The sequence below is a fragment of the Zingiber officinale genome, chromosome 8A (genome assembly GCF_018446385.1).
Source record: "Zingiber officinale cultivar Zhangliang chromosome 8A, Zo_v1.1, whole genome shotgun sequence".
Lineage (NCBI taxonomy): Eukaryota > Viridiplantae > Streptophyta > Magnoliopsida > Zingiberales > Zingiberaceae > Zingiber > Zingiber officinale.
In genome coordinates, this window is record NC_056000.1 from 123,763,771 (window position 1) to 123,791,574 (window position 27,804).

The 27,804-nt window shown below is 46.7% G+C and overlaps 1 protein-coding gene across 1 annotated transcript; it reads left to right on the forward strand.

Moving 5' to 3' along the window:
- LOC122011205 (plectin-like) lies at positions 1 to 25,900 on the forward strand. The gene is made up of 5 exons (XM_042567610.1): positions 1 to 70; positions 1,442 to 2,157; positions 2,221 to 2,331; positions 2,416 to 2,568; positions 25,295 to 25,900. The coding sequence occupies exons 1-5, from the start codon at positions 1 to 3 to the stop codon at positions 25,898 to 25,900; spliced, it is 1,656 nt and encodes a 551-aa protein (XP_042423544.1).
- Positions 25,901 to 27,804: the final 1,904 nt, after the last annotated feature.

The window sequence follows — 27,804 nt, forward strand, 5'->3', positions numbered from 1 at the left end:
ATGAAGGTAGTCCGGCTGGCTCCTATGTTTTCCGAGATCGGGTGGAAGCGGTACGACGGTCTGCCATTTGGTTCGTGATCCTGTCCGAAAGCTGAATCAACGGACGCTGGGCACGTGGCGCTCTCCGGGTCGCTGACGTAGATAGTCGACTGATCGTACGAACCTCCGATGAACCTGCACAGAAGTCGGGTCGGGAAGGGGTTCCCGGCGGCGACCCTCCGACGCTCAAGTCAGGCAAGCTAACAATGAAGAAGTGACTCCCAAAATTGTAGAACGTGTACCTCCTGCGAAGTATAAGGCTCCTTATATAGAGCGGTGAAAGAGCTCACACACACCTACCAAGGCAAATACGTGTCCTTAGCCCATACCTCGGTATGTGTTTGTCAGAAAGCTTACCTAACACCATACTGCTACAGTCTAGGCACGTCTTCGATGGGACAGCAGAATACCTTGCTGCCAGATTTGGAGTATGGCCTAGTCATAGGGCTTGACAGCTATCATAAGATGTTCCTTGTCCTTCTCTCCCTACTCCATGCCGGGGCGTCCGGCCGGCCGGCACTCATCTCCCGTCTGGCCGGTCCGGCCAACCGGCACTCATCTCACGTCTGGCCGGCCAGCACTCACATCACGTCCGGCCCTTTATATGCATCGGTATGCTGGGGAGATCCTCGGTAAGGTGCTATGTGGGGACTGCTAGCAGTATGTTACTTTATGTCTACGACCGAGCATGACTTCCGCTCGGCCCTTCGTTACTGTTCAATCGAGCGCCGGAACCCCGACCCCTGTCGGGGCGCCTTTTGCCATCGGTTATTCACCGGTCGACCGGCCGGGAGGTCGGCCCATGAACCGCCGCCCGGCACTGTCCTCTTTTTTCGAGATCAATTTTTAGCCGGGCTACGCTTTCCTCCACATAAGTTTTTCTTACAAGTGTGCAATTATTTTCGCATCTCGCTCGGCCAGCTAGTTCCGAACTCCATTAGGCTGCTGAGCGGGGTGTTAATTCTCTTTAAACTGAACGACATCCCCTTGGACCCCAAAGTTTTCCACTACTTCTACTATCCTAAGCAAGCCGAGTGGGGTACTTTTGTTTTCCAATCTAGGATAGGTTTCGTCCTTTTTGATAATATGTCGAGCTCCAACAAACACTGGAAGGAGCATTTTTTCTATATGCGCTTTCCCGAGCCACCGGCCTTCCGAATCAAGTGGCAGACGGCGATGCCAGCGCAACCGGAGCTCGGCAAGTTTAGGGACGATTCGGCCTACCTTCATGCAGCCGACCGGTTGGTCGGCCAGCGCTACCACATCGACAAGTTGCTCCTTCCGGGAGTGATGTATATATTCGGCTTGTCTTCTATTCCCGCCGATCTGCCTTGCAGCATGAGTAAGCTCTCCTATCATCCTCTTTCTTTTGTTCTAACTGATTTATTCTTTGTTTCTGCAGCCGAAGTTATGTTGCGTGCAAAGGCTACTGAGTGGCTGAAACTACGAGCCACTGAGATCGAGGCGGCCAAGAATAGGGAGATCACTGAGCGGAGCTTGGACTCACCTGGTCCAGCCAGCGGAGAGGGTGAGGGGACTCAGAGTGTCCCCGAAGCCTTAGACGCTTCTGCCTCTCTCGGCGAGGCTACGGGCGATATAGAGCCTTCTACTCAAGTCGGGGTAGAGGGTCGTTCAGCTGACGAAGCCCCCCTCGCAACTCGAAAGCGCAGACGGCCAGAACCAGCCTCTCAACCAACTCCATCTGATGAACCACAATCCGAGCGGGGCGATGAAGCTCCAGTGCTGTCCGGGACGACCTCTATAGAGAGTACCCCCACGCCGCGTGGCTCTCCAAGGGCTACCTCTGAGGTGTCGCCTGCCAGTCCTCAGCGAACCATGCGTCGCCTTAGGCGATTGGGCGACCTTCCTTCCTCAAGTGGTGAGCCGTCCGGTAAAGCAGCTGCACCCCAGGGTGATCCGAGCGGCCCGAGATTGATAAAAACTGTCCTGCGCCTTCCGTCGGAGGAATATATGGCGGTTGCTGATCTGCCAGTGGTCCCCGAGCAGCAGATCACCCTCACGGGTCCTCTTGCCAAAGCCTGGGAGGATGCTTGGCTCCGAATTGCAATGATGACTCCCGGTCAGCTAGGCGACAGCAATCTACAACAGGCGATCGGGGTATGTTCTTTGCCATGTTAGTTATTTGGATTTAGTTTCTAACTTGTTCCTATCCGTTTGCAGAATTGGGTGGAGCATATTGCAATCAGCAATCGCCTGGCCGAACTGGAGGACGAGCTGAAAAAGCTCAAAGCCGCGAGAGATAGCAGACAGTCAACGGCCGCTCTGGAGAAGGCAAAAAAGCTGCTGGAAGCCGAACGGGGTAAGTCTTCCGGCTTGTTGAGCGAAGTGGCTCGACTCGAGGCTTTGGTCAAGCAGCGGGACAAAGAGATAAAGACCGCGACCACCAGGAAGCGCCAAGCCATCGACGACATGGATATGATGAAGGTAGAGAACCGGGGGCTAGAGCAGCGAGTGAAGGAATTAGACGCCTTGCTCAAGACTGAACGGGAGGGCCGCTCGGCCGACCAGGTTAAAGCGGAAGGGGCTTTGAAAGATCTTCAGGCGGCCCTTGACGCTTCCGGAGCCACTCTTAAAGAATATCAAGATGGGGAGACCGGTCGGTTGGCGGAAGCGCGCAAAGCATTCGTCCGCTCGGATGAATTTGGCGAAAAGTTCAGTGACAAGCTGTCCTTAACTTTTGAAGAGGCGATCAAAGTGGCAGTGGAATATCTGAAGACCAAAGGCCACATACATGCCGAGCTGTCCGTCCCCCATGATGGGCTCCATCCCCCGACTCTCTCTTTAACTTTGATGATAGTGAATGAGAGATTTATGTAATTTCTCTAAGTGTGCAATCTTTTGTATGTCTGCCGTTCGGGGCGAATATTATAAATTTTGTCTGTCCGCCGCTCGGCGTAAGTGGATTGTCTCCTTTTGTTATTTGTTTGTTCAACCAGCGTCCCATCTTTACAGTTTTCTCGCGTCCCAAGTACATTTTATAAAGGAGCCGCTCGGCCCCACGCTTTCTTTATTCTTGCCTCATCGACATGCTCGATCTGAGGTCGGCCTTTACAACCGAGGACCACGCAGAGAGCTACCTGTCCTGCGGCTTTATAGGCTCCGGTTGCCCGCCTTATAACGTCAATTTTTACCGTCGGAGCTCGACGGTCTTCCGCTCGGAGGGTTTATAGACACCGGCTCGCCTCTCGATTTTTAACGTAGGAGCTCGACGGTCTTCCGCTCGGAGGGTTTATAGACGTCGGCTCGTCTCTCGATTTTTAATGTCGGAGCTCGACGGCCTTCCGCTCGAAGGGTTTATAGACGCCGGCTCGTCTCTCGATTTTTAACGTCGGAGCTCGACGGCCTTCCGCTCGGAGGGTTTATAGACGCCGGCTCGTCTCTCGATTTTTAACGTCGGAGCTCGACGGTCTTTCGCTCGGAGGGTTTATAGACGCCGGCTCGTCTCTCGATTTTTAACGTCGGAGCTCGACGGTCTTCCGCTCGGAGGGTTTATAGACGCCGGCTCGTCTCTCGATTTTTAACGTCGGAGCTCGACGGCCTTCCGCTCGGAGGGTTTATAGACGCCGGCTCGTCTCTCGATTTTTAACGTCGGAGCTCGACGGTCTTCCGCTCGGAGGGTTTATAGACGCCGGCTCGTCTCTCGATTTTTAACGTCGGAGCTCGACGGTCTTCCGCTCGGAGGGTTTATAGACGCCGGCTTGTCTCTTGATTTTTAACGTCGGAGCTCGACGTGTTAGAGTGTATACTAAAAGCCTAGCTTTTGGTATAAACATTTATCTAGAAATAAGAATCACATTGGTCAAATGTCTACATTTGTGATAAATGTAGTTGTTCAATTAATTTATATTGTAGATAACATGGTGTGTGGTGTCACACACAGAGGATCATGTTATCAGTACCTTATAAATTATAAACAGTAGCTCACGACCAAAATGGAAAGGAACAAACCATTAGAAGGTCGTAGTGTAATTAGGTATCAGTTTATCTTGACTGTATAATTACACTAGTACACTTAGAGTGTATTGAGTAGGACCATTTGAGGTCGTTTCTTTTATACTGATTTTATAAAGAAACAAAGACCTCGGTTATTATGGAAGTGTGTGCTCTTAATCCTAATATAATAACAAGCACATATATTTGATATTTATTTCTTTAATTTATCAATGGGTGAGATTTAGTTCGATGAATCAATAAGCCCGATAAGTTGGGAAATGGTATCACTTATAGTGTGTGTTGTTGATTATAGAAGGAAACTGTGTCCTAGAGATACTAGGTTGATAATGTCCTCAAGAGGAGCTCATAAGGATTGTCATGTTAAACCCTGCAGGTGGACTTAGTCCGACATGATGATAAGGTTGAGTGGTACTACTCTTGGACTAAGATATTAATTAAGTGAGTTGTCAGTAACTTACTTAATTAGTGGACATTTGTTATCTTAAACACAGGGAGACTAACACACTCATAATAAGAAGGAGCCCTAAATGTAATTTGGGATTGGTGCGGTAGTTCAATAATAGTTCTCTAGTGGAATGAATTATTATTGATAAAATTAAGTTGTGTGTTCGGGGCGAACACGGGATGCTTAATTTTATCGGGAGACCAAAACTAATTCCTCCTCTCGGTCCCTATCGTAGCCTCTAGTATATAGAGATTTATACCCACCGCATACCCACCTTCTTACCCATCCAATGGGGCCGGCCAAGCTAGCTTGGAACCCAAGCTAGGGCCGGCCAAGACCAAGTGGATGAGCCATGAAGGTGGCCGGCCACTAGAATATTAAAAAGGATTTTTATTAAAATTATTTCTTATGTGGATATCATGTTTTTAAAAGAGAGTTAAAAAATTAAAAATTTCCTTTTATAACTTTCTACAAAAGATTAAGAGAAGAGATTAATCTCTTTCCTTATTTGTAGTTTAAAAGGATGGTTTTAATTTTTGGTAAAAACTTTCCTTATTTGTAAATCATCTACATGATTAAAAGAGAGTTTAAAATTTGAAATCTTTCCTTATTTGTTGATTAAAGGAGGATTTTAAATTTTAAGAAAACTTTCCTTTTTAAACATGTTCATGATTTAAAAGAGAGTTTAAAAATTAAATATTCTCTTTTATAAGTTTCTATAAAAGATTAAGAAAAGATTTGATATCTTTCCTTATTTGTAGATTGAAAGATATTTTAATTTTTAGAGATAACTTTCTTTTATCCACATGTTTAAAAGAAAGATTTTAATTTATTAAATTTCCTTTTATAAACCAATCATGAAGGGATAAAATTATTGGAGAAATTTTTATAAATTTCCGGAAACAAATTAGGAAGTTTTAATTCTTGTTTAATTAAAACTCTCCTTGATTTGAGGAAATAAGTGGCCGGCCATGTTTTAGTGAGAAGAAAAATTATTTTAATTAAAATAAAATTTTCCTTTTCATGGCAAAAGAATTAAGGAAGTTTTTATTAAAATTTCCTTATTTGCCAAGACCAAGGATTATAAGAGGTAGAGGAGCCTTCAGGGTGAACAACCTCTATTCTTTTCTTCCTTGGTGTGGTGGCCTCCTTCCTTTCTCTTCTCTCCATCTTGTGGCCGGACCTCTCTTCTTCCTTGAAGATCAAGTGGTGGCCGGATTTTAGCTTGGAGAAGAAGGAGAGAAAGCTTACATCCCTTGGAGCTTGATTGATGGAAAAAGATCTTCATCTCTTGGAAGCATAGTGCTTGGCCGAAACTTGAAGAAAGGAGAAGAAGGTGCTTTGGTGGTTTCTCATCTCGGAAGATCGTTGCCCACACAACGTCCGAGGTTAGAAGAGGAATACGGTAGAAGATCAAGAGGTTTTTCTATAAGGTATAACTAGTAATTTTACTTTCCGCATCATACTAGTTATTTATGGAAATAATACCAAATACAAGAGGCTTACGATTCTAGTATTTCGAATATGTTTTTCGATGTTGTGTTCTTTTGTTTTTTTTTCTTTTCCTTGTGATTTGATTGTTCTTTTCGGTTAACCTAAAGTTATTTTAGGAAATTAAATATTAGCTTTCCATAAAATGTTTTGTCTAGTCGGTGGTGGTTGTTCCCATATCCAAGAAGGCCATGTGCCTCGCCACGTCAGTACTGGGAACCAATTATGGAAATTAATATTTAATGGAATTAATAACTTAGGTGATTTGGATCAAACGTGTTAAGTTCCGCAGGAGATCCAAGTCTAAACCTTAAAGAACAAATAGATTAAGTTTTGGATCAAACGTGTTAAGTTCCGCAGACGATCCAAGTTTAATTTAAAAGAACACATGGTAGCTAGGAAAAGGTTCAGACCTTTGTACAAAATTTTTATACAGTGGAACCTCTAGATTTTCCGAGTAGCAACCAACAATTGGTATCAGAGCTAGAGTTTTGCCTCTGTGTATTTGGTATTAGTTTAATTATGCACATGTCATACATAATTTAGGCGGGATAATAGTAGGATGTGCTAACTTTGTGGATCAGGATCCAACTATTATGGCTTATAGTTTTATGTGTGATTGGACCCTTGGACATGTCAAGGGCATTTATATGTGTGTGCATGATTGTATTATAAAATACAGGAGTATTTAGTTTTATTAGGATTTTATTTTTGATCTAGATACATGTACATTCCTTTTATGGAATATAGGATCAAAATTGTAAATTCTATTTATGTCATGGATCGAATCTTGCAAAGCGTGGAACCTTCTAAGGACCGAGGCGCAGCGGAACAAGGAGCAAGATGGATGCGACAACTCGGTGGCGGTGGCCAAATATGGCAGCAACTTGGGATGACAACACACGGAGGACAACTAGAGATAAAAGTCATAATAGTTGAAAATTAGATTTTCTATTTATTACTTTTATATTGTGTGCATGTTAGTTTACAAGTTTAGTAGGCTAGCATAGTTAAAATTCCTCATTAATAAATAACTAAGTGGGAGAGGGATTTTAAGTAAATCCCATGGTCTCCATTATTGGTTTGTAAGTGATGCAAACAAGCTTGCGTTGGCTCGAGTGCCTTCCTCCATAACGGATGAGCTTATTTGGATCACTAGAACAAACTTCTATTTTGGATGACTATAGGAAGTTAATTAAGGGCGTGTGATTCCCCAACGGAAGGGCATAATCTTATTAATGGACTTAGTGTCAAGTAATGGTATACACTTAGACACATCTAATAGTATCCTCCCATCGAGTCTCATTGCTATTATTTGTGTGACCAAATGAAACCAACTATTAATTTGTCATAAAACTAGGTTGACAAGATAATAAAATTAAAGGGTTAAAACCCATCTTACAAATGATTGATTTTGTATACGTTCACACTAACGTGGCATACAAAATTAACGGTGTTTGAGATAATTTTATTTGTCATAAAGTTACGTTGACAAGATAGTTAATGGGTAAAACCCTCCTCTTACAAATGTTGATTTTGTATACGTCCACACTAACGTGGCATGCAAAATTCACGGTGTTTTGAGGTGTTGGTAAATTTAAATAGTATTGTTAGAGGAATCAATATTATTTTAAATTTAGAGTCTTGACCAAATATTTGATTAAAGATAGACCAACTATTAATTTTATTCGTCATAAAGTAAGGTTGACGAGATAATAAAATTAAATGATAAAATTTCCTCTTTGAATTTGTATACGTCCACACTAACGTGGCATACAAAATTCATGGGGATTTTTTAAGGAGTTGGTCTTAACCAAATATTTTTGTGATTCTTAGGAAGATGGTCAAACCCTAGCTGATATACTTTAGGATAGACTTAGTGGTCCCAATTATAATTGATTGGAAATAGAATTTGGACATTAAGGTAGACTGTTCTCTTAGAACTAAGAACAATATAGGTGTATTTTATTCATTAGTTGATACATGTTTAGTGGAGTTATCTACCGGTACCTGGTGTGTAGATACAAGATGCCATTAATCATGTCTGCAATTCATTGCAGGGTTCCAGGAAACCCAACAACTAAATGAAAGGTAAATCACCGTCCACATGGGCACTACTGTAAAAGTGGTAGCTGTTGCAGTGGGAGATGTTTATCCTTTGATAAGAATAAAATATGGATTTTAAGTAATTGTCTTTACATACCAAGTTTAGAAAGAACCTGATTTCAGTTTCTAAACTATTATAGATATTGTGTCTATTTTGATAACAAAGTTGTTATCAAGAAAAATAGGAAAGTTATCTATTCTGGTATGATGGTTGACAATTTATAATCCAATAACTCCCACGATGCAACAAATGGAAATTAGTCACACATCTTCTAATTTTAAGAGAAAGCAACCTTCGGAAATGAACCAATTATATCTTTGGCATCTAAAGCTAGGTTATATTAACTTAAGTAGGATTCATTGGTAGCTGATGAACTTTTGTGTTCATTGGTAGTGGAAATCTTTCCAACCTACAAGTCTTACTTGAAAGGAAAAATAACCAAGAAGCTTTTAAGTCTAAGGGGAATGGAGTCAAAGATATATTGGAATTAGTTCATTCTGATTTGTGTGATCCTATGACAATCCAGACAAGAGGTAGTATCGAATATTTCGTCTATTTTATAGACAACTATTCAAGATACAAATACATTTACTTAATGTACCGCAAGACTAAGTGCTTTGATTAGTTCAAAGAGTACAAGGCTGATGCGGAGAAATGTTAAAGTAAAAAGTCACTATGGAAAATCGTAGTGGCAAGTACCTCTTGAGAGATTTTAGGAGTCACTTATCAGAAGTTGGATTTCAATCCCAACTAATCGCACCTGGAACACCCCAACAGAATGGTGTAGTAGAAAGAAGGTATAGGACTCTTATGGAATAATTAGATAGATGATGAGTTATTCAGAAAATTACCAAATTTGTTTTAAGGATATGCTCTGGAAACGGAAGTGAACTTTCCAAAGTCATAACTCTCTGCTCATATAGAATTGCTGAATAGGTGTAAGCCTATTTTGAAGCATATTCGGATTCGGGTAATCCAGCACATATGTTAAAGAGAGATAATGATAAGTTGGATAGGAGTTCACTTGTTTGTAAGATATCCTAGATAAACAAAAGTAGGTTTATAGTCTTAAAATCAGAAGGTCATTGTTAGCATAAATGACTGATTTTTAGAAAAGGACTATATAATGAACCACGTGCTCATAAGTAAATTTGTTCTTAAGGAAATAATAAAGGACATGTCTAACCTAGTACCAACTGTACAAGATGAGATACCACAAGAAAACTGCAACTCGTATCACAAATTGATACACAATTACAGAAAGTGTCTTATTGTAGTGGGAGGGTTGTTATGCAACCTAAATAGGTTCATGTTTTGGGAGAGTTTTTGGACTCGATCTCTGGAGGGCATGAACCTGATCTCCATATGATGAAGCACTCCAAGATAAAGATGCAGCATCTTGGCAAAGAGTAATGAATAAAAGAATTAGAATATATGTATTCTAATAAAATCTGGAAGCTTGTAGAATCACCAAATGGTGTAAAAGCCGTTGGGTATAAAAAGGTCTATAATAGGAAAAGAGGAATAGACAGGAAGGTAGTAACTTTCAAAGCAAGGCTTGATGAAAAAGGAAACTTTTTCACTGGTAGTCATGCTTAAGTTTATCCGGATTCTTTTATCTATTTGGCAAGTGGATGTCAAGACAGCATTCCTTAATGGAAGTCTTGAAGAAAACATCCATATAAAGCAACCGAAGGGTTCATTGCAAAGGGCTAAGAGCATCTTGTGTGTAAGCTCAATCAGTCTATGGATGAAGCAAAGCTTCAAGGTCTTGGAACATCCGATTTATCAAAGTAATCCAGATCTATGGATTTAGTTGGATAAGTCTTGTGTATACAAGAAGATGTGATGGAAACGTGGTGGTATTTCTTGTACTATACTTAGATAACATTTTTGGTAGTTGGAAACAATATCAAAATGTTGTCGAAGTAAGGGTATGGTTGTCCAAACAATTCGATATAAAGGACTTGGGAGAATGTATATATTCTTGAGATCAAAGTAATAAGGGATCGCAAGAAAAGAATATTTTACTTATCCCAAGCTTCATACATCGGAAAAATCCTTGCTCGTTTAAGCATACAAAACTCCAAGAAAGGTTTCTTACCTTTTAGGATGGAGTAACTTTATCTAAAGATATGTCTCTGTAGACATCAAAGGAGATAAAGGAAATAAAGGCAGTTCTTTATGCTACGGCTGTTGGAAGCCTAATGTATGCTATGCACGAGATCAGAAATCTGTTTTGCCAAGGGCATAGTTAGCAGATATCAAAGTAATCCTGGACAAAGACATTGGACTGCAGTAAAGCATATATTGTAGTACCTTAGAGGCACTAGAGATTATATGCTAGCTTACAAGGCGCTTAATTTAGTCCTTGTGGGTTGCAAGGATTTTGACTTCCAATCGGATAGGGACAATAATAAGTCAACCACGGGGTTTTGTGTTTACTTTAGGAGGTAAAGTCATAACTATGGAAGAGTGATAAGCATAGGTGTTTTTCTGGACTCCACCATAGAAGCTTAGCATATGGCAAGCCTCTGAGGTAGCCATAAAAGCTGAATGACTCAATAACCTCAAGATAGACTTAGATATGATTTCTAGTTTGTCCAAAAATTATTACAATTTATTGTAATAATGTTGGTGCAATAGCAAACTCAAGAAACCATAAGTCTATAAGGCAAGTAAACACAATAGAGCGCAAGTACCACCCAATACGAGGAATCGTATAAATGAGGAGAAGTTGTTGCCGCCTAGATTGCATCAGGTGATGACCTATAGATCCTTTCACTAAGGTCCTTAAGGCAAGAGCTTTTGATGGGCATGTTGAAGGGATGGGAATCAGATGTATGGCAGCAGATATGGCAGCTTAGTCTTTTAGTATAAGTGGGAGATTGTTAGAGTGTATACTAAAAGCCTAGCTTTTGGTATAAACATTTATCTAGAAATAAGAATCACATTGGTCAAATGTCTACATTTGTGATAAATGTAGTTGTTCAATTAATTTATATTGTAGATAACATGGTGTGTGGTGTCACACACAGAGGATCATGTTATCAGTACCTTATAAATTATAAACAGTAGCTCACGACCAAAATGGAAAGGAACAAACCATTAGAAGGTCGTAGTGTAATTAGGTATCAGTTTATCTTGACTGTATAATTACACTAGTACACTTAGAGTGTATTGAGTAGGACCATTTGAGGTCGTTTCTTTTATACTGATTTTATAAAGAAACAAAGACCTCAGTTATTATGGAAGTGTGTGCTCTTAATCCTAATATAATAACAAGCACATATATTTGATATTTATTTCTTTAATTTATCAATGGGTGAGATTTAGTTCGATGAATCAATAAGCCCGATAAGTTGGGAAATGGTATCACTTATAGTGTGTGTTGTTGATTATAGAAGGAAACTGTGTCCTAGAGATACTAGGTTGATAATGTCCTCAAGAGGAGCTCATAAGGATTGTCATGTTAAACCCTGCAGGTGGACTTAGTCCGACATGATGATAAGGTTGAGTGGTACTACTCTTGGACTAAGATATTAATTAAGTGAGTTGTCAGTAACTTACTTAATTAGTGGACATTTGTTATCTTAAACACAGGGAGACTAACACACTCATAATAAGAAGGAGCCCAAAATGTAATTTGGGATTGGTGCGGTAGTTCAATAATAGTTCTCTAGTGGAATGAATTATTATTGATAAATTAAGTTGTGTGTTCGGCGAACACGGGATGCTTAATTTTATCGGAGACCAAAACTAATTCCTCCTCTCGGTCCCTATCGTAGCCTCTAGTATATAGAGATTTATACCCACCGATACCCACCTTCTTACCCATCCAATGGGGGCCAAGCTAGCTTGGAACCCAAGCTAGGGCGGCCAAGACCAAGTGGATGAGCCATGAAGGTGGCCGCCAAAGCTTGGGTCCCAAGCTTAGGTGGCCGGCCACTAGAATATTAAAAGGATTTTATTAAAATTATTTCTTATGTGGATATCATGTTTTTAAAGAGAGTTTAAAAATTAAAATTTCCTTTTATAACTTTCTACAAAAGATTAAGAGAAGAGATTAATCTCTTTCCTTATTTGTAGTTTAAAAGGATGGTTTTAATTTTGGTAAAACTTTCCTTATTTGTAAAATCATCTACATGATTAAAGAGAGTTTAAAATTTGAAATCTTTCCTTATTTGTTGATTAAAGGAGGATTTTAAATTTTAAGAAAACTTTCCTTTTAAACATGTTCATGATTTAAAAGAGAGTTTAAAATTAAATATTCTCTTTTATAAGTTTCTATAAAAGATTAAGAAAAGATTTGATATCTTTCCTTATTTGTAGATTGAAAGAGATTTTAATTTTTAGAGATAACTTTCTTTTTATCCACATGTTTAAAAGAAAGATTTTAATTTATTAAATTTCCTTTTTATAAACCAATCATGAAGGGATAAAATTATTGGAGAAAATTTTATAAATTTCCGGAAACAAATTAGGAAGTTTTAATTCTTGTTTAATTAAAACTCTCCTTGATTTGAGGAAATAAGTGGCCGGCCATGTTTTAGTGAGAAGAAAAATTATTTTAATTAAAATAAAATTTTCCTTTTCATGGCAAAAGAATTAAGGAAGTTTTTATTAAAATTTCCTTATTTGCCAAGACCAAGGATTATAAAAGAAGAGGTAGAGGAGCCTTCAAGGGTGAACAACCTCTATTATTTTCTCCCTCTTTTCTTCCTTGGTGTGGTCGGCCTCCTTCCTTTCTCTTCTCTCCATCTTGTGGCCGAACCTCTCTTCCTCCTTGAAGATCAAGTGGTGGCCGGATTTTAGCTTGGAGAAGAAGGAGAGAAAGCTTACATCCCTTGGAGCTTGATTGATGGAAAAAGATCTTCATCTCTTGCAAGCATAGTGCTTGGCCGAAACTTGAAGAAAGGAGAAGAAGGTGCTTTGGTGGTTTCTCATCTCGGAAGATCGTTGCCCACACAACGTCCGAGGTTAGAAGAGGAATACGGTAGAAGATCAAGAGGTTTTTCTATAAGGTATAACTAGTAATTTTACTTTCCGCATCATACTAGTTATTTATGGAAATAATACCAAATACAAGAGGCTTACGATTCTAGTATTTCAAATATGTTTTTCGAAGTTGTGTTCTTTTATTTTTCTTTTCCTTGTGATTTGATTGTTCCTTTTGGTTGACCTAAAGTTATTTTAGGAAATTAAATATTAGCTTTCCATAAAATGTTTTGTCTAGTCGGTGGTGGTTGTTCCCATATCCAAGAAGGCCATGTGCCTCGCCACGTCAGTACTGGGAACCAATTATGGAAATTAATATTTAATGGAATTAATAACTTAGGTGATTTGGATCAAACGTGTTAAGTTCCGCAGGAGATCCAAGTCTAAACCTTAAAGAACAAATAGATTAAGTTTTGGATCAAACGTGTTAAGTTCCGCAGGCGATCCAAAATTTAATTTAAAAGAACACATGGTAGCTAGGAAAAGGTTCAGACCTTTGTACAAAATTTTTATACAGTGGAACCTCTAGGTTTTCCGAGTAGCAACCAACACGACGGCCTTTTAAGGCTAACTTTGAAGCGGCCGTTCGGCGAAGCTATTTGCCCTTTAATCATTTTTGCTTCCTGCATTACAAGTACATAAGCGGCCCAAAATATATACAAAAATGAGTTACATCAGTGCACCTTTCAACCAACCCGATAAGGCTGGAGATGATTCGTGCTCCATGGCCTATCCAGTTGCCGCCCGTCTGCATCCTCCAAATAATAAGCGCCCGAGCGGAGCTTTTCGATGATTTTAAAGGGGCCCGCCCAAGGAGATTCTAGCTTGCCGACGTCGCTGACCGGCTTCACTTTCTTCCAGACAAGATCGCCGACCTGGAATGATCTGGGGATTACGCACCGGTTGTAATTCTGCTTCATTCTTTGACGATACGCCATCAGCCGGACGGACGCCTTGGCTCTTTCTTCTTTGACCAAATCCAGCTCCATGTTCCTCCGCTCGGCGTTGTCATCATCATAATTCTGGATCCGAACGGACTCGACGCCAACTTCGACAGGAATAACCGCTACGCCGCCATACACCAGATGGAAGGGCGTGACTCCAGTTCCTTCCTTCGGTGTCGTTCGGATGGCCCATAAGACGCCTGACACTTCATCCACCCAGCTACCTCCCATATGGTCGAGCCGAGCCCGCAAAATGCGAAGAATTTCCCGATTGGCTACTTCGGCTTGACCATTGCTTTGGGGATATCCCACGGACGTGAAGTGTTGTTCGATGCCGTAGCTTTTGCACCAATCTTCAAGCAATTTTCCTGTGAACTGCCGCCCGTTATCGGAAATAAGTCGACGGGGGATGCCGAACCGACAGATGATGTTCTGCCAGATAAACTTCTTGACCATCTGCTCGGTGATCTTGGCTAGCGGCTCGGCCTCCACCCATTTGGAAAAATAATCGACTGCCACTAGTAAAAATTTCTGTTGCCCGGTCGCCATAGGGAATGGACCCACAATATCCATTCCCCATTGGTCGAAGGGATATGACACAGTGGCTGCTTTCATTTCTTCTGCCGGTCGGTGTGAGAAATTATGATACTTCTGGCAAGAAAGGCACGTCGCGACGGTCCGAGCGGCGTCTGTTTGCAGGGTTGGCCAAAAGTATCCGGCCAGCAGTATCTTTTTAGCCAATGATCGCCCGCCCGGATGTCCTCCGCATGATCCTTGGTGCACTTCTTGGAGGATGTACGCCGCGTCTTTCGAGCTCACGTATTTCAACAGCGGGCGGGAGAAAGCCTTCTTATAGAGTTGATCTCCAATAAGTGTGAACCGACCGGCCCTTCTCCTGAGAAGTTGGGCTTCATAGTGATCGGATGGCGTAGCTTCCGAGCGGAGAAACTCCATGATGGGTGTCCTCCAATCACTTGGGAATGTGAGGGCTTCCATCCGGTCGACGTGCGCCACTAAAGACACTTGTTCGATTGGCGACTGGGTGACGAACGACGTTATTGCACTTGCAAGTTTGGCTAACTTATCGGCCGCTTGATTTTCCGCTCGGGGTATCTTTTGGATGATGACCTCTCTGAAATTAGCTCTGAGCTTCTCAAAGGCTTCAGCATAGAGTTTGAGCCGAGCGTTGTTAATCTCAAAAGTACTAGAGAGCTGCTGAGCAGCCAACTGAGAATCTGAATGTATAGTCACCCGTCCGGCTCCCACATGCCGAGCTGCCTGCAAGCCGGCTATGAGGGCTTCATACTCAGCTTCATTGTTTGTAGCTCTATAATCCAACCGGACGGATAAGTGCATCTTTTCTTCTTGGGGAGAGAGCAGCAGTAATCCAATCCCACTTCCGAGCCGAGTGGATGATCCGTCCACAAATATTTTCCACATAGCTTCCGGCTCCGAATTCTGCACCTCAGTTACAAAATCTGCTAAGGACTGCGCTTTGATTGCCGAGCGAGGTTGATATTGAATGTCGAATTCACTCAACTCCGTTGTCCACTTAATAAGCCGTCCGGACGCTTCTGGATTCAATAATACTTGTCCGAGCGGGCTATTAGTTTTGACAATGATGGTATGCACCAGGAAGTATGGACGAAGGCGCCGAGCGGCAAGGACCAGAGCGAAGGCTAACTTCTCGAGCCCAGTGCAGCGAGATTCAGCATCTTTTAAAATATGGCTCAGAAAATATGCAGGCTCTTCTCCGCTCGCCCTCACTAATGCCGAGCCGACTGCTTGCTCATTTGAAGATAAATAGATACAAAGAGGCTCACCTACGGCTGGCTTGTCTAACACTTGCAGAGAATTCAGATATGCCTTCAGTTCTTCGAACGCCCGATCGCATTCTTCGTCCCAGTGAAATTTAGTGGCCTTGCGCAATATTTTGAAAAAGGGCAGGCTCCGGTCGACGGTCTTGGAGATGAATCTGGACAGAGCAGTTATCCGACCGGTCAGACGATGCACTTCCCTCAGATTTCTTGGAGGCGGCATATCTTGTAGAGCTTTCACCTTGCTGGGATTTGCTTCGATACCCCGCTCGGTCACTATGTAACCCAAGAAACGCCCTCCTTTTGCTCCGAACAGACACTTCTGGGGGTTTAGCTTGACTCCATATTTCCGTAGCGTTCGGAAAGTTTCCTCCATGTCTTCGAAGAGATTGGCCGCTCGGACGGACTTGATAAGAATGTCGTCCACGTATACTTTCAGATTTCGCCCGATCTGCTCCTTGAACACTTTGTTCATCAGCCGCTGATATGTGGCTCCCGCGTTCTTCAATCCGAACGGCATCACATTATAGCAATAGGTGCCGTCGGCTGTAACGAAGCTGACTTTTTCTTGATCTTCACGGGCGAGCGGCACCTGATGATAGCCTTGGTAAGCGTCGAGCATACATATCAGCTCACAGCCTGCGGTGGAGTCCACTAGCTGATCGATTCGCGGCAGAGGATAAAAGTCTTTCGGGCAAGCTTTGTTAAGATCACGAAAATCTATGCACACTCTCCACTTGTTGCCCGGCTTGGAGACTAATACTACGTTCACCAGCCAGCTCGGGAACTGAACCTCGCGTATATGGCCGGCCTCCAAAAGCTTCTCAACTTCCGCCCGGATGATGACATTCTGTTCGGCGCTGAAATCCCTTTTTCTCTGCTTCACCGACCAAGCGTCTGGTCGAACATGTAGCTCGTGCTGCGCTATGCTCGGCGAAATTTCGGTCAGCTCGTGCGTTGACCAGACGAAGATATCACAGTTTCTCCGGAGGCATTTGCCTCCGTTCGGGTCGGGTGAATCTGCACTTCCTCTTTTTCTTCATAAACTAGAGAGGGAGGCTTCTCAGTTATAGCGTTCACCTCGATCCGTGGCGATTTCCGAGCGGAATTGGCTTCTGCTCGGACCATCTCGACGTAGCATCGCCGAGCTGCTAGTTGATCTCCCCGCACTTCTCCCACTTTGTCCTCGACGGGGAACTTGATCTTCTGGTGGAAGGTGGAGACGGCCGCTCGGAACTCGCTGAGCGCTGGTCGTCCCAAAATGACGTTGTATGATGAGGGAGAGTCGACCACCACGAAGTTTGCTGTCCGCGTCCTCCTGAGCGGCTCTTCTCCCAGTGAGATAGCCAGCCGGATTTGTCCGACCGGCAGGACTTCATTGTCCGTAAATCCGTAGAGGGGGGTTGTCATGGGCAGCAGCTCGGCGCGGTCAATTTGCAGTTTGATCGAACGCCTTTTTGAATATGATGTTGACCGAGCTTCCTGTGTCAATAAAAATGTAGTGAATAGGGTAGTTGGCTATTACCGCTTTGATGAGCAGAGCGTCGTCGTGGGGCACTTCAACTCCTTCCAAGTCCCCGGGCCCGAAACTGATTTCGGGTCCACTAGCCCGCTCTTGGCTGCAGCCGACTGCATGGATTTGGAGCTGCCGGACGCTCGCCTTCCTTGCTCGGTTGGAGTCTCCTCCGGTTGGCCCACCAGCTATGATGTTGATCTCGCCGCGGGAAGTATTGCTTCTATTTTCTTCTTCTTGAGCGGACGGTCGGGGACATTCCCTAGACATCCGGAGATTCTCCCGCCTCGAAGAACGATGCCGCTCGGGAGTCTGTTGTTGTCGTCTGTCAGCTACCGTCCGATCGGCTTCACGAGGCCTCTGTCGCCTATCGGCTAATGGCGACCGACGACCACCGCCTCTGGGAACGGGGTGGGTGATTAGAGGAAAACTACGGCAATCCCTGGTGTTATGTGTGTCCGTCCGGTGGAAGGAGCAGAACATTGGGGTCCATCTCTTCTTTGGCTTGGGCCGCGCGGCAGCTACCTCTTGCACGTAGGACCTAGCATGGGGGGAGCGGATTGCTTCGGCCCTTGGTCCTCTGGGTGGCTGATGAGCAGCGTGTGGCTTCCGTTCGGCAGGAGGAGCCCGCTCGGCTGGAGTTTCTTTTTTCCGAGCCGCTTGCGCTTCCTCCACGTTGATGTATTCGTTGGCCCGGTGTAGCATGTGGTCGTAGTCTCGGGGCGGCTTCCGAATGAGTGATCGGAAGAAATCCCCATCCACGAGGCCTTGTGTGAATGCATTCATCATGGTCTCCGAGGTGGCCGTTGGAATGTCCATGGCCACTCTGTTGAACTGCTGGATGTAGGCTCGGAGCGATTCGCAGGCTTCCTGTTTGATGGCAAACAGACTAACACTGGTTTTTTGATAACGCCGACTGCTTGCGAAGTGGTGGAGGAAGACCGTACGGAAGTCTTTGAAGCTTGTGATAGATCCGTCCGGCAACCTCCGAAACCACCGTTGAGCCGATCCGGAGAGGGTGGTGAGGAAAACTCGACACTTCACCCCATCTGTGTATTGATGCAGGGTTGCAGTGTTATCAAATTTACCCAAATGATCATCCAGGTCGCTGGTTCCATTGTACTCGCCGATCGTCGGAGGCACATAGTGCTTGGGCAGAGGGTCTCGTAGAATAGCCTCTGAAAATTGGCGGTTGATCCGCTCGGGCGATGCGTCCACTCGGGGGGGCTTTCCCTTTTCTGCTATCTCGTCTTGGCATTTCATCCGAACATGATCCCCGATCTCGATTAGTTGCTGCGGCTTCAGGAGTGCGGAATAGAGCTCGATGGAATGGAACCGTGGCCTGTGGTGCTTCCGCTCGGCCACCTGATGTTGATGTGGCTTGCTGCTCAGGCCGCTCGGCTGGTGCCTTCTGTTTTTGTTCCACAAGCTTAGCGGCCCTCAACTTGATCAGAGCGTCAAGTTCCTCCGTGGAAAGCGTCACCGTGTGCTGTCGTCCAGCCTCGTCCATTGTTTCCGTTCGGATGCAGGAGCGTTCCCACAGACGGCGCCAAATTGATCCTGTCCGAAAGCTGAATCAACGGACACTGGGCACGTGGCGCTCTCCGGGTCGTTGACGTAGATAGTCGGCTGATCGTACGAACCTCCGACGAACCTGCACAGAAGTCGGGCCGGGAAGGGGTTCCTGGCGGCGACCCTCCGACGCTCAAGTCAGGCAAGCTAACAATGAAGAAGTGGCTCTCAAAATTGTAGAACACGTACCTCCGGCGAAGTATAAGGCTCCTTATATAGAGCGGTGAAAGAGCTCACGCACACATACCGAGGCAAATACGTGTCCTTAGCCCATACCTCGGTATGTGTTTGTCAGAAAGCTTACCTGACACCATACTGCTACAGTCCAGGCACGTCTTCGATGGGACAGCAGAACACCTTGCCGCTAGATTTGGAGTATGACCTAGTCATAGGGCTTGACAGCTATCATAAGATGTTCCTTGTCCTTCTCTCCCTACTCCATGCCGGGGCGTCCGGCCGGCCGGCACTCATCTCCCGTCCGGCCGGTCCGGCCAGCCGGCACTCATCTCACGTCCGGCCGGCCGGCACTCACATCACGTCCGGCCCTTCATATGCATCGGTATGCTGGGGAGATCCTCGGTAAGGTGCTATGTGGGGACTGCTAGCAGTATGTTACTTTATGTCTACGGCCGAGCATGACTTCCGCTCGGCCCTTCGTTACTGTTCAATCGAGCGCCGGAACCCCGACCCCTGTCGGGGCGCCTTTTGCCATCGGTTATTCACCGGTCGATCGGCCGGGAGGTCGACTCATCCTTCTCCGGTCGGCCGACCGGTCCGCCCTTCTCCGGTCGGCTACCTGGCCCTTTGATTTCCACGTGGCGTTGACCCCTCAAAATGGGGGTCCCCTGTTCTAACCGTCGGATCAGTTCGGAAAGATGGCAGCTCAGGAAGACGCAAGTAAAAGAAGTATTCTTTCCCGTGTTTGTTCGAGATCGGCATTTTGTTAAAGAAAACAAGGCCAATCCGTGACTGGAAGAGGAAGGTGCTCCACTCGGACTGTTTGGGGTAGTAGAAATAATGGAAGATCTTGGAGACTAAGGGGATGTCGTGCAGCCTAAATAGGACAACCACTCCGCACAACAACATGAAGGAATTTGGGACGAGCTGGCCAAGCGGGAGGCAGAAGTAATTGCACACTTCACGGATGAACGGATGTAGGGGAAAGCACAGACCGGCTACAAACTGGTCGCAGAAGAAACAAATGGTGTTGGTCGGCGGGTCATGTGGCCGATCGAAGGGGGTAGCTAATATTAGTTCGTGGTCAGAAGGGAGTTCGAAGGTTCGGACAAGGCTCAGCGCGTCCTTTTCATCAAACCGGCTCTCCATGGTAGCATACTAGAGGTCGAGATTGGGGTCAGACTGGCGAGAAGAACTGGCCATTGCCGAGGCAAGGGGCAAAGCAAAGGAAAAAAAAGCAGGGTCAACGGGAAAGATGACTAGAACAGTGCCAAAAGTGGCAAAAACTGCGAGAGTACGAAGAAAAACGCAAAAGAACAGAAGGGCGAGGGGCAAAGAAGCCTTATATAGAAGAAGGTGATCGAAGAAGGGAACGAGGGCTCGCCAGAATGCTGAAGAAAGAAGTCGTCGGAGCACCAAACGTGAGCAGGAGCCCAGAAGCACGGAAGCAAGCAGCGGCGAGGGCAGGCGATAAGAGCATTATAAAGGTTGGGTTCGAGTGCTCCAAGTCGTTGGATTCAGGGCACAGGGCCCGAGAACCGGATTCGGCCGTGGAATTCGAAAGGGCAAGGGTCGCATCAGCCCTGACAACCCGATCGCGTGGTGTCGGCGGTAGCGCGACGCGTCGCTCGCTCATAGGGGCACATTTAATGGGCTCCATTATTGAGGCGTGGTCGCGTGCTCGCCCTCAATGGTGAGGATTTATACGAATCCCGAGGAAATCTTAAAGACGTCAACATTGACCACCGTTTGATCGGCGAGGCAAATGGTGGCAAACCAAAACTCGCCTAAGTTCCAGAGAATGTGTTGTCGAGCGGCAGGATTTCCTTCCAGGGTCCCCAAGCGGTTAAGCATTTTCGGCAGAGCGACTGTCAGACGGACTTGAGGCCTCCTTCGACTAGACTTAAGGGGGAGGCACGTGATCTGGCAGTAAGCACAGGGGGACCCGCATGGGCGAGGATCAACAACACATGGAGGTTAAGGTCAGAGGGGTCAACCTATAGGTTTGGCCAAGCAGAGAGGCCTTATGGCCGCCCGGCCTGGAGAAGTCTTATGGCCGCTCGGCCAGGATCGCGCCAAGGGTGGTGTGAAGACAGTTCGACCGTGAGTCGGGTTCCCGACGCTCACAAGCTGCCAAGTACAGAGAAATTGCTTTGTTGAGCGGCATGTCCGCTTGGCTAAACTGCAGCTCAACCAAGGAAGCATTCTCACTCGGTCTGTCACGCCTTCAGGTCCGAGCCCTACGAGGCCGAGTGGCTCTTCCGCTCGGCCCGAAACAGACAAGGCGCGGAAGGGGACAAAGGGAGCAGCTTAGGATATCCTCCTTGAGACGTGTGTCACCGACAGACAGCATGGTTGACGGCTGGACCGGACAGAGAATCATACGGTGGAAGTTTCCACTGTCACGTCAGAGATATGCCCAGACGATTGCGGCATGGCGACAGACACGCTTTTCTGACATGGCCATTCCAGGTATGCTTTAAGGAGTGTGCATACTTTGGGATGCGTGCACGCATCCCCTCGGGAGCCCTATATCAGGACTCCTAGGCTTCAACGGAGGTATGCATTCTGCGCTACTATAGCTACAGTGTTCATTCTCATCTTTCTCTCTTTCCGCCAGAGTTGACTTGAGCGTCGTAGGGTCGTTGCCAGGAACCCCTTCCCGCCTCGGTTTTGTGCTTGCAGGTTCTCATCGGAGGTTCACAGCAGTTGAAGGGCTATACGTCATCGTCGGGAGCGCCACGTACTCAGCGTTCATCGACTCAACGCTCGGATAGGATCACTAGGTATAGGAATCGAAATGAGAATCATAGTATTGTGGAATGAGAATGGGTATGAGTATGGATATCACTCTTAAAAGTAATGTTTGGTTAGTTAAATATTTTCTATTAGAATAAATTAAAAATTCTTTTTTTACTCTTAAAGGAAAATAAGAGAAAAAAATTAGATGTGAGAGAAAGTTAAATGTGAGAGAAAAATATGATGAGAGAGAATGATGAGAAAGAAAGTATGATGAGAGAGAAAATATGATGGGAAAGAATAAAGAGAGAGAAAGTCTAATTAGAGAAAATGAAGAAAGAGAGTGTGGTGGGAGAGAGATTGAGAGAGAGTGTGTGTGATGAGAGAGATTGAGGAGAAAGAGTGTGATGAGAAAGATTGAGGAGAGAGAGAGTGATGAGAGAGAAAGTGTGATGAGAGAGAAAGTATGATGATCCTGTCCGAATGCTGAATCAACGGACGCTGGGCACGGGGCGCTCTTCGACTGCTAACGTGGATCTTCGACTGGTGGCACGAAGCTCCGGCGAACCTGCACAGAAGTCGGGTCGGGAAGGGGTTCCCGGCGGCGACCCTCCGACGCTCAAGTCAGGTAAGCAAGTGGTGGAAAAAGTAGCTCCAAAGGCATTCCATACGTACCTCCGGCGAAGTATGCGGCTCTTTATATAGAGCGGTGAAAGAGCTCCTACACGTCCACCGAGACGCGTACGTGTTCGCAGCCCATACCTCGGTATGTGTCTGTCAGAAAGCTTACCTGACGCCATACTGCTACAGTTCAATCATGTCTTTGATGGGACAACAGAACACCTCGTTGTCAGACTTGGAGTATGGCCTAGCCATAGGACTTGACGGCTGTCAGAAGATGTTCCTGTCCTTCTTTACCCACCACCGGCCGGGACGTCCGTCTGACCGGCTGGACGAAGAGCGTCCGGACGGCCCTCATCCCCTGCGCCAGCCGGGCGGCACGCCCATCACGTCCCGCCTGTCATTTGCATTGATATGCTGGGGAGACTTCCGGGCGGGTGCTACGTAAGGACTGTTAGCAGTATGTCACCTTCTCTTAGGCCTTCCGCTCGGCTCTTAGCTATTGTTTCAACTGAGCGTCGGAACCCCGACCCCTGTCATGGCACCTTTTACTGTTGGATGCTCATCGGTCGGCCGATCGGTCTATCCTTTTCTCCCAAGTCCGGTCGGCTCACCTTTCTCCGGTGGACCCCCCGGCCCTTTGATCTCCACGTGACGTTGACCCTTCGCAATGGGGTCCCCTGCCTTGACCACCGGATCACTTGCCTTCCCCTCAAGTCTAGTCGAAGGAGGAGAAGTCCGACTGACTGGACTGCCGATCTGATCGAGTGACGACCGATACCTTAGTCCGCTCGGACGGGCTAATGGATGCTCAGCCGTTCGGCGATATCTTGCCCGTACCTTGGAATTTATGTTGAAGCTTCTGTTAACCACGTGCGTTAACCCGTAACTTGTTGACACGTGGCTGCCTTTCTCTTGTCAGGGTATGGCGGTGGCATCACATCTGATGGGACAGCCGCCGTTTGAAAGGAACGGCTGGATGATGACCTCGTTATCGACGACCTGGATCGGACGGTGGAAATTGATCGCTGCCGCGCTTATAAAGCTCCCGACCCCTGCTCTTCGCCGCATTTCGACCTCCTCATTTCCAGACATCCCGCTGCTCCTCTTTTCGCTTGCGACCTTGCGTTTCAGCTCTCCGACGACTCCACAGCTCCTTTCGATCATCTCCTTTGCCCGTAAGCCTTCCTTTCCCTTGCTGCCTCTTTTTCATCATCTTGCCATCTTCCCTAGTTTTATTTCTTTTTCCATCCATTCCTCGTTTATTCCTGGCCCTATACCATGACTAGTACCTCACAGTCGACCGGCGGCGCTCCTGGTCTGTGGTACACTACCATGGAGAGCTGTTTCGACGAGGAGGACGCGTTGCGTCTTGCTAGGACTTACGACATTCCTCCTGACCACCACATAGTATTAGCCACACCGGCCGATCGGCCTCATGAACCGCCGCCCGGCACTGTTCTTTTCTTTCGAGACCAATTTTTGGCCGGGCTACGCTTCCCACCCCATAAGTTTATCTTGCAAGTCTGCAATTACTTCCGCATCCCGCTCGGCCAGATAGTTCCTAACTCCATTAGGCTGCTGAGCGGGGTGATAATTCTCTTTAAACTGAACGGCATCCCCCTCGACCCTAAGATTTTTCATTACTTTTATTACCCCAAGCAAGCCGAGTGGGGTACTTTCATTTTCCAGTCTAGGATAGGTTTCGTCCTCTTTGATAACATGCCGAGCTCCAACAAACATTGGAAGGAACATTTTTTCTACGTACGTTTTCCCGAGCCACCGACCTTCCGTATCAAGTGGCAGACGGCGATGCCAGCGCAACCGGAGCTCGGCAAATTTAGAGGCGACGCAGCCTATCTTCATGCAGCCGATCGGCTAGTCGGCCAACAATATCACATCGACAAGCTGCTCCTTCCGGGAGTAATGTACATATTCGGCTTGTCTTCTACCCCAGTCGATCTGCCCTGCAGCATGAGTAAGTTCCCTTATCTTCCCGTTTATTTTGTTCTAACTGATTTATTTTTTGCTTCTGCAGCTGAAGTTATGTGGCGCGCCAAGGCTACCGAGCGGTTGAAACTGCGAGCCGCCGAGATTGAGGCAGCCAAGAACCAGGAGATCGCCGAGCGGGGCCTTGCTCCATCGAATCCGGCCGACGAAGAAGGTGAGGGGACTCAGGATGTCCCCGAAGCCTTAGCCGCTCCTGCCTCTCACGACGAGGCTGCGGGCGACATAGAACCCTCCGCTCAAGTCGAGGTAGAGGGCCGTTCGGCCGATGATGTTCCTCTGGCCACTCGGAAGCGCAAACAGCCGGAGGCAACCTCTCAACCAAGTCCATCCGATGAACCGCAATCCGAGCGGGGCTACGAAGCTCCAGTGTTATCCGGGACGGTCTCTATCGAGAGTACTCCGACGCCGCTCGGCTCTCCAAGGGCAACCTCTGAAGCGCCGCCCTCCAGTCCTCCAAGAACGCTGCGACGTATTAAGCGATTAGGCGACCGTCCTTCCTCCTCCACCGGTGAGCCGTCTGGCAAGGCCACTGCTTCTAAAGGTGATCCGAGCGGTCCGAAATTGATAAAGACCGTCCTGCGCCTCCCTTCTGAAGAATACATGGCAGCCGCTGATCGGCCTATCGTCCCCGAGCAGCAAATCACGCTCACGGGTCCCCTTGCCAAAGCTTGGGAGGATGCTCGTCTTCGGATCGCCATGATGACTCCTGGTCAACTTACAACAGGTGACCGGGGTATGTTCTTTTGCTTTGTTGGTTATTTTGGATCAAGTTCCTAACTTGCTCGTATCTGCTTGCAGAACTGGGTGGAGCAGATTGCCATCAGCAATCGCCTAGCCGAACTGGAGGACGAGCTGAAGAAGCTCAAGGCCGCGGGAGACAGCCGACAGTCGACGGCCGCTCTGGAGAAGGCTAAAAGATTGCTGGAAGCTGAACGGGGTAAATCCTCTGGCTTGACGAGTGAAGTGGCTCGCCTCGAAGCCTTGGTCAAGCAGCGGGACAAGGAAGTGAAAACCGCGACCGCTCGGAAGCTCAAGGCCATTGATGATATGGACTTGATGAAGGTGGAGAACCGGGGGCTGGAACAATGGGTGAAGGAGCTAGACGCCTCACTAACTGCCGAGCGGGAGGGTCGCTCCGCCGATCGGACCCAAGCAAAAGGAGCCTTGCAAGATCTTCAAGCTGCTCTGGATGCTTCCCAGACCGCTCTCAAGGATTACCAAGATGGAGAGCCCGGTCGATCGGCGGAGGTACGCAAAGCCTTCGTCTACTCGGACGAGTTTGGCGAGAAATTTACCGACAAGCTCTCCTTGACTTTTGAGGAGGCAATTAAAGTGGCGGTGGAATACATGAAGAACAAAGGCCATGCTCCTGCCGATCTGTCTGTCCCTGCCGAAGACCTAGCGACCATGATGGGCTCCATCCCTGACCATCTTTTTAATTTTGATGACTAAGAATCTGTCTGTGAGGCTATTTTGTAATTTTTCTGTATCCGTGTCGGTCGGGGCAAACTTTAGAAATTTTGTCTATCCGCCGGTCGGCGTGAATGAACTGTGTCTTGTTATTTGCCCATTCTTCCTGCGTCCGATTTTTGTTTTTCGCCTTGGTCTTGAGCTTTTTGTGTCCCAAGTACATTTTATAAAGGAGCCGCTCGGCCATACGCTATTACGTCGAGTCTCACCGAGGGCTACGCAGAAAACCATCCATCCGGCGGCCCTATAGGCTTCGGTCGCCTACCGTCGGAACTTGACTACTGTCCGATCGGTGGGTTTATAAACGCCGAGTCGTCTCTCGACGGTTTCCCGACCGGAGGGTTTATAGACGCCGGCTAGTCTCTCGACATTTAACGTCGGAGCTCGACGGTCTTCCGCTCGGACGTTTATAGACGCCGGCTCGTCTCTCGATATTTAACGTCGGAGCTCGACGGTCTTCCGCTCGGACGTTTATAGACGCCGGCTCGTCTCTCGATATTTAACGTCGGAGCTCGACGGTCTTCCGCTCGGACGTTTATAGACGTCGGCTCGTCTCTCGATATTTAACGTCGGAGCTCGACGGTCTTCCGCTCGGACGTTTATAGACGCCGGCTCGTCTCTCGATATTTAACGTGTCTCTCGATATTTAACATCGGAGCTCGACGGTCTTCCGCTCGGACATTTATAGACGCCGACTTGTCTCTTGATATTTAACGTCGGAGCTCGACGGTCTTCCGCTCAGACGTTTATAGACGTCGGCTCGTCTCTCGATATTTAACGTCGGAGCTCGACGGTCTTCCGCTCGGACGTTTATAGACGCCGGCTCGTCTCTTGATATTTAACGTCGGAGCTCGACGGTCTTCCGCTCGGACGTTTATAGACGCCGGCTCGTCTCTCGATATTTAACGTCGGAGCTCGACGGCCTTTAAGGCTACTTTTAACACAGCCGGTCGGCGAAGATATTTGCCTATCTTTATAATTTTGCTTCCTACATTACAAGGACATAGGCGACCGAAATGTATATAAATTTACATTTAGCGCACCTTTCACCCAGCTCGGATAACGTACTCCCGGCCGAATGGCTCGGGGTCTTCTTCGTCGAGCGCTTGGCTCGGATAACATACTCCCGGCCGAACGGCTCGGGGTCTTCTTTGTCGAGCACTGGGCTCAGATACTGTACTCCTGGCCGAACGGCGCGGGGTCTTCCTCGTCAAGCATTTGGCTCGAATATTATACCTCCGGCCGAACGACTCGGGGCCTTCGGCATCGAGCGCTTAGCTCGGATACTATACCTCCGGCCGAACGACTCGGGGCCTTCATTGTCGAGCCTTTAGCTCGGATACTATACCTCCGGCTGAATGGCTCGAGGCCTTCGTTATCGAGTTCTTGGCTCGGATATTATACCTCCGGCCGAATGGCTCGGGGCCTTCATTATCGAGCGCTTGGCTCGGATATTTTACCTCCGGCCGAATGGCTCGGGGCCTTCATTGTCGAGCCTTTGGCTCGGATACTATACCTCCGGCCGAATGGATCGGGGCCTTCTTCGTCGAGCGCTTGGCTCGGTTATTATACCTCCGGTCGAACGGCTCGGGGCCTTCTTCATCGTCGAGCTTTTGACTCATGTAATTATACGCCCGGCCGATCGGCACGGGGTCTTCGCCTTCGAGTCGGTGGCTCGGACCTTATACACCATGAAGATGGGCCGCTCGGCGTATAATGCCAATTGCGTTTTTTAACATTTTGCTTCCTGTATTTCAAATATACAGCCAAACAGAAAAATATACAGCATACATTACATTGGCGCACCTTTCACCCTGGCCCGGAAAGGCTGGAGATAATTTGTGCTTCATGGTTGATCCAAGTCCCAATCCATCTTCATCCGCTCG

Excerpts from the sequence above, each read along its gene's own strand:
- LOC122011205 (XM_042567610.1), top strand. The coding sequence starts at position 1 with ATGAAGGTAGTCCGGCTGGCTCCTATGTTTTCCGAGATCGGGTGGAAG. Across the intron at positions 2,158-2,220 it reads ATCTACAACAGGCGATCGGG|AATTGGGTGGAGCATATTGC; the intron begins GTATGTTCTTTG and ends ATCCGTTTGCAG. Across the intron at positions 2,569-25,294 it reads AGGGCCGCTCGGCCGACCAG|GACGAGCTGAAGAAGCTCAA; the intron begins GTTAAAGCGGAA and ends GCCGAACTGGAG.